Raw genomic sequence first — 6,403 nt, forward strand, 5'->3', positions numbered from 1 at the left:
CTGAGCCTCCCCCCGGAGCTGCTCCTGGAGATCTGCGCCTACCTGGACGCGCGCCTCGTGCTTCAGGTCCTGCCGCGCGTGTGCCATGTGCTGCGCGACCTCGTGCGTGACCATGTCACCTGGAGGCTACGCGCGCAGCGCCGCGTCCGCGCGCCCTACCCCGTGGTGGAAGGTGCGCGCTCCCGGGGGCCGGGGATGCCCGCCCAGGCATACTGGGGCCACAGCCCTGGAGGCCGAGGTAGTGAGCGATGGTGCCTCCGACCTCTGGGAGCGCCCGAGGGAGATATTGGGATGCTGAGACGGTGGAAACCGATGAGGCAGTGGATTGGGGTCCCTGACCCCTCAGGCGTTGGGTCTGTTGTTACCAAATCCCTGAGCCCTGGCTGGCTGTTGACACAGGGATTTTGACGTCTCCGGCAGTGGGGATATATGGTCGACACCGAGGAGTCCAAGAATCCTCGGGTGTAGAGCCCTTGATCTTAAGACCCTCAACCTAGGAGGGGATGAAGCAGGAACTCCAAGTTCAGAACCTGAAATCTTGAGCCCAGACTAAGCTTGGAAACCCTGACAAACTTGGGCTCTTAGGGAGGGGCTGGTGGCTTCTCCCTGTGCCTCAGAAGTCGTGAGTCTTGGAGGGCTAAAACAGCTTGGGGTGGGGCAAGCCTTAAATTCCTATTATTGGTCCTGAGACAGTGATTCCTTGGATCCTCAGGCCCTAGGCCCTTGACCCATCCTGAGAAATAAGCTGAGTGGTTGGTTATCCTAACTCAGACGCCCTGACTCTGCAGAGATCAATGATTCTCAAGGTGTTGCCGATTGAGCATTTGGTCCGACTCTCCTGACCAGCTGGATGGAAGCGCAGACACTTGCCTCTGGGCCCTGGATTCTGCGTCTTAACCGGCTCCCTCATGTACAGATTCTAGGCTGTGAAAGGAGGAGCCCTGATCCTTGGGAGAAAGGGGAGACTTTCTGCTCCCATGAAGGGTTACAGTTTTGGAAACCCTCAAGGACATTCTACCTGTCCTCTTGGGTCGCTGTAAGAGTTGTCCTTGGCTCCTTGGCAGTGGGTTTGTGTTTTGAGTTTGATTCTGAGAAACGCTTCCTTGGGTCTGGTTCAGAGCCTGGAGCTGGGAGCTTTAGGCAGGAGACCCCAGCTCCTTCCTCTGCCCAGACCTCTGAGGCTGCCGCCTAAGGGGTAAGTGTATAGGTGGTCCCTGCCTGGTGGTGTGGGTGGAAGGATTCAGGTGGGCGTCTGTTTAAGTCTGGGGTAGGGTGGGGTTGGCCAGCTGGTGCGGGTGGCAGCAGGGCCCCTGCCCACCAGGGACCCTGTTCCTGGTGCCCCACAGAGGAGGACTTTGACTGGCCGGCTGCCTGCATTGAGCTGGAGCAGCACCTGGCACGCTGGGCAGAGGACGGGCATCGGGCTGAGTACTTCTGCCTGGCCGACGGGCACTTTGCCTCTATTGACTCCGTGCTGCTGCTGCAGGTGAGGCGGGGCTGGCTGGGAGCCAGGCAGAGGGGCGTCAGGGAGGTCACCCACCGCAGCTCCCCACTCTCTTCCCAGGGTGGGGCGCTCTGTCTGTCAGGCTCCCGAGATCGCAACGTCAACCTTTGGGACCTGCGGCAGCTGGGGGCAGAGCCCAGCCGGGTCCTGGTCAAAGCCCTGGGCACCGATCACAACAGCACCCACAAGGTGAGGGGTCAGGCTGGGCCAGGGCACCGGGGCTGAGGGCATGGGCTTTGGCACCAGACAGCAGATCTGGAACTTGGCTCGCTTCCCCCCCATCCCCTTGCTGTGACTTTGGGTGAGATGGGTGAGGTCTGTGTGCCTCAGTTTATGCGTCTGTCTAATGAACATACAGCCTCACTCAGGCACTGGCACAGGCAGTGGTGCTCAGATGTCAGGCAAACGAGTCCCTGGGTGGCACACACTGAGCTACTAACCCACGGTGGGCAGTGCTGGTCCACCTCGAGGTCCCTTGGAGGAAAGGCCTGGCGCTCTGCTTCTGAAAGACCACGGCCCGGTGGAGCTCAGTCGTACTCTGAACATGGGGTTGCCAGGAGTTAGCAGCTGCATGGTTCTGTGTCAGCGGCGGTGCTTTTGTTTGTTTATTTGTTTAATATCCTGAGATCCCCCGTAGGACTCTGGCAGCCCTGGGCACGACTGCCACTTTGCAAGAAGTGGCAGTGAAGGGCCACCCCGCCAGTCACTGAGCTTGGGCTTGGAGCCAGACTGCCGGGTTCAAAGCCCTGCCCTGCCGATTCCTGGCTGTGTGACCGGAAACCCAACCCTTGGCGCCCCAGTTTCCTTATTTGTAAAACGGGACACATTATAGGGCCCTCCTGGGACGGTGGGGGCATGGGAGGGAGGCATCAGCCAGGAGCCTACTCTGGGCTTGGAAGCTGCTAAGGTAGGGTCCTGTTTTGCTGACACAGACAGGGAGAATGGGGGAGGCGACCTAACTGGGTCACAGATGGCGTTGGCACGGTTAGTCACACTCTCCCGGGCTCAAAGGCATCGCCGATGTTGGGTCTCCTCAGTTGTTGACTCAGAAATGGTACTGGGCGGGGTGTGCATGCCCCAGGCTCTGAAGCCAGCTACACCCACCGACCCAAACTAATCTAGACTTGGTCTGAGCTCTTGGGTCAGCCGCCTCCTTTCCCCTGACCCTCATTCTTACTAGTGGTCCGGGAAATGAACACAGCCCACCGGAGCCGGGATCGTGCTGCAGTCTGGCAGAGTGGGAGTGACGGAATAGAGCCGTGTGACTGTGGATGCGTCCACTGGCCTTTCTAGGAGCCTGGATGGTGTGGTGGTTACGCTTTGGGCCACTAACTTCAAGGCCAGCGGTTCAAAACCACCAGCTGCCCCTCTTCACAGGCAAAGACCCGGCTTTCTAGTCCCATAAAGAGATACCATCTCGGAGTTGTAAGAGTCCCCAATAAAAGCATTAATTATAAAAGAGAGAGCAAGAGAGGCACAGTTGCAGAAACTCACAGGGGGCAGTTCTACCCTATATAACTAGAGGTCGCTATGAGTCGGCGTCCACTCAAGGGCAGTTGAGTCTGCTTTTGTTTTATTGACCTTTCTGAGCTTCAACTACCAACGCAGGGAAGCCTCCCTCTCACTGGGCTCTTGTGAGGGCACACCCAGCCTGTGGTGGTGGTGGTGGTGGGGCACACCCCTGTGTGATTGCTGCACCCTGTGGTCCCACAGGGCTGGGTGTGGTCGCTGGCAGCTCAGGACCACCGCGTGTGCTCCGGCTCCTGGGACAGCACGGTGAAGCTCTGGGACATGGCGGCTGATGGGCAGCAGTTCGGCGAGATCAAGTGTGAGGGGTCACGGGCAGGGGGGCCTGGGGAGGCAGGGCCCTGGCTGGCCCCGGCCCTAGCCCTGCGGTCTGTGTGTCCCCAGGGGCAAGGCCGCTGTGCTCTGTCTCTCCTATCAGCCCGACATCCTGGTGACGGGCACCTATGACAAGAAGGTGACGGTCTACGACCCCAGAGGTGGGCTGGGGACCCGGGGCCGGGGTGGGGGAACATGGTTGCCTGGGGTCTCCAGAGCCCTGCAGGGACTCCCAGCCTGTTGGGGGTGACAGGCACATCACCGCATGCTACCCACTCAAGGTGCTCAGTGCTGTGAGGGGGTGACACACACAACTGGGGGGGGTGTGTGTGAAGAGGAAGCCCCACCCCAGTAAAAGTGGACCAGTAGTCATAGCAGCAGCTGCATAGGGCTACTGGGGACAATGACAAGATTGCCATTGACTCCATAGGACTAAGGGGTGTGACTTGGATGGATCCTGATACATGAAAGGCCTAGATTGGTACCTGGAGCTTAAGTCTGTCCCGCTACCTATTGCTTGATTTCGTTCTCACTGGATTAGTTAGAGGGCCTGTGCCTTTTCTGGGCAGTGTCAGACAGGGGGCAGGGACGGAGGCGTGTCCAGGGATGGCTCAGCTCCATCCTCAGAGGAAGAGCAGTGGGATTTGAGTGGGAAATAAGACGGCGTGTGGTGGAGCGCAGAGGCCTGAGCTGAGGGTTTTACCAGTGGGGCTGGAGGCTCCCCGGGGGTCCCTGACGGGCCTGCCACGCTTTCCTTGGCCCTGGCCTTGTAGCTGGCCCCACCCTGCTGAAGAGCCGGCGGCTGCACTCCAGTGCAGTGCTGGCCCTGCTGGCCGACGACCGGCACATCATCTCGGGCAGTGAGGACCACACGCTCGTGGTGTTCGACCGCCGAGCCAACAGCGTCCTGCAGCGGCTGCAGGTGGGAACCTCTCCAGGGGTCCTCGGGGCCTGTAGCCTGGCAGAGCTTGGCCTGAGCTGCCCTGTCCCTACCCCCCTCCTGCAGCTGGACTCGTATCTGCTCTGCATGTCCTACCAGGAGCCACAGCTCTGGGCCGGTGACAACCAGGGCCTGCTGCACGTCTTCTCCAACCGAGATGGCTGCTTCCAACTTGTCCGGGTCTGCTGGGCGCCCCGGCCTCTAGGCCTCATACCTGTTCCCCTTGGCCCTTGCCCTGGGTGGTGGGCTGGGGAGAGCTTCACCTGAGTGCGGCCCACCCCTCTCCCTGCTTTGCAGTCCTTCGACGTGGGCCACAGGTCTCAGATCACAGGGATCAAGCACTCGCTGGGGGCCTTGTACACCACCTCCACCGACAAGACCATCCGGGTGAGGCCAGGCACCGGCCCTGCTTCAGCACAGCCCATCTCTTCTCTCCAAAGCGGGCGGGCCTCTTGACCTTTGCCCATTGCCTCACATCAGGTACATGTGCCTACCGACCCCCCAAGGACCATCTGCACCCGTCACCACGACAACGTGCTGAATGGGGTAAGCCCCGCCACCCCTCCCCCCCACTCCCCCGCCACCCCTCCCTGTCCACTCCCCCTGGTGCCCAGAGCACCCCCCAACTCCTTCTTTCCCTGTCCCCCCAGATCTCTGCTGAGGGCAACCTGGTGGTGGCAGCCTCTGGGGGCCTGTCGCTGGAAGTCTGGCGGCTCCAGGCCTGAGCTGATGGCTGTGGACACCGCGGGCCAGCAGGCTGGCCTCCATCCTTGTTCTCGGGGGACCTTCCCCCCATTGGTGCTGCCTCCGCTCTCGGCCTGCAGAATCCTCTGGGCCACTGTCAGGCTGGGCCCCAGGCCAGTGGTGGTGACACTGGAGCTCTGGCCCATGCGGGGGACTGCCCCCCACCCTCAGGCCCTGTTCTTGTTGTGCTTTGAACGCTCTACTCTCCACAAAGAAGTAGAGCGTGAAGAAGAAATAAACCTTGTGAGCCTGGTGCTGCCCGGGCCCCACAGGTGTTGGGCCAGTGTGTGCTGACTGCGGAGCTCGAGTCCAAGGAACCGGGCCGGGCGTGCTGGCTTCCAGGACTCGTGTCTGTGTGTGCTTGTGCCTGCCACATGTGCAAGTGATGCCGCCGTACTGGCCATCATGTCTGTTTGTGTGTCAGTGGGCAGGCGTGTGTGGCTTCAAACTGTGTGTGTGTGTGTGTGTAAGAGGAAAGGAGACTGGAGGACTCCGTGTGTGTGTAAGAGGAAAGGAGACCGGAGGACTCCGTGTGCGACAAGCATGTGCGTGTGAGAGAGCTGTGTAGGAGTGTGACACGTGCTCAAATTCTACAGGAGACGTCTGTGTGGGAGAGGCGTGTGTGTGTTCAGACTCTCAACCTGGGGTGTGTCTGAGTGGTGGGTGGGTGAGGTCACACCACCCACAATCCCTCACGGGCAGGGGAAGTGGGTGCTCTTCTATCCAGGGTGTCTACAGTGTGTGTGTGTGCTACTGCAGGGTGTGTGTGCTACTATCCTGGAGGTAGGGGGAGAGGGAGGCTGAGCCAGGGGTGTGTCTAGCCCCTGCAGCACCCCAGACCTTCCCCTTACCCCCAGCCCCCCTGCCCTCAACCCCCATCCGAGCCCAGCCATGGCCTGTTCTGAGGATCATCCACTTGGTGTTTATTGAGATGCCCTGGGAGGTGGGGCCGCAGGGTCATAGGATGGTGCAGGGCTTCTTCTCCTTGAAGGGGTTGGTGGCCGCTGGGATGCCCACCAGGAAGGGGTCGCTCTTGGCCTGCTCTGTGCAGAACTGCAGCAGGTCAGCGGCCGCCTTGGACACCTGCAGACAGCCCTGACTGCTCACCTGCCCCACCTTAGCCCAGAGGTGCCCTCCGCCCCCCGCCAGCTCTGATCCCGCCCCAGCCCTCACCTTCACGCGGTCGATGCCCGCTTCCATCCGAAGCTGCTCCACAGCCCGGCGGGCCTGCCCAATGTCACTGCCAATGGCCACCTTGCCAGACATCTAGGGGAGGATGAGCAGACCAAGGCCTTAGACCGAGGGCCCTAGAACCACCTAGGGCCCCCACATCTCCTCTGTGTCCCTTGGGGACTGTGAGGGAGAGGTGACAC

General features: G+C 60.8%; 2 protein-coding genes across 2 annotated transcripts in view; one reads left to right on the forward strand and one right to left on the reverse strand.

The window, feature by feature from the left end:
* FBXW9 (F-box and WD repeat domain containing 9) overlaps positions 1-5,303 on the forward strand; it is a 5,660-nt gene extending 357 nt beyond the window's left edge. Inside the window, exons 2-11 of the mRNA XM_045289708.1 lie at positions 19-172; positions 1,347-1,486; positions 1,565-1,693; positions 3,218-3,330; positions 3,416-3,507; positions 4,120-4,268; positions 4,353-4,466; positions 4,584-4,673; positions 4,767-4,832; positions 4,937-5,303. Of these exons, the coding sequence (XP_045145643.1) occupies positions 19-172; positions 1,347-1,486; positions 1,565-1,693; positions 3,218-3,330; positions 3,416-3,507; positions 4,120-4,268; positions 4,353-4,466; positions 4,584-4,673; positions 4,767-4,832; positions 4,937-5,011 (1,122 nt within the window). The 3' untranslated portion in view covers positions 5,012-5,303. The remainder of the gene's footprint in view (positions 1-18; positions 173-1,346; positions 1,487-1,564; positions 1,694-3,217; positions 3,331-3,415; positions 3,508-4,119; positions 4,269-4,352; positions 4,467-4,583; positions 4,674-4,766; positions 4,833-4,936) is intronic.
* A 684-nt stretch (positions 5,304-5,987) lies between these two features.
* Positions 5,988-6,302, reverse strand: GNG14 (G protein subunit gamma 14). Its single transcript, XM_030885508.2, has 2 exons — positions 6,204-6,302; positions 5,988-6,113 (listed from the first exon to the last, which is right to left on the reverse strand). The coding sequence occupies exons 1-2, from the start codon at positions 6,294-6,296 to the stop codon at positions 5,988-5,990; spliced, it is 219 nt and encodes a 72-aa protein (XP_030741368.1). The 5' UTR covers positions 6,297-6,302.
* Between the last annotated feature and the right edge of the window lie 101 nt (positions 6,303-6,403).

The sequence above is a fragment of the Echinops telfairi genome, unplaced genomic scaffold (genome assembly GCF_000313985.2).
Source record: "Echinops telfairi isolate 266 unplaced genomic scaffold, ASM31398v2 ScPeMD7_30;HRSCAF=105, whole genome shotgun sequence".
In the NCBI taxonomy this organism is placed as follows: domain Eukaryota; kingdom Metazoa; phylum Chordata; class Mammalia; order Afrosoricida; family Tenrecidae; genus Echinops; species Echinops telfairi.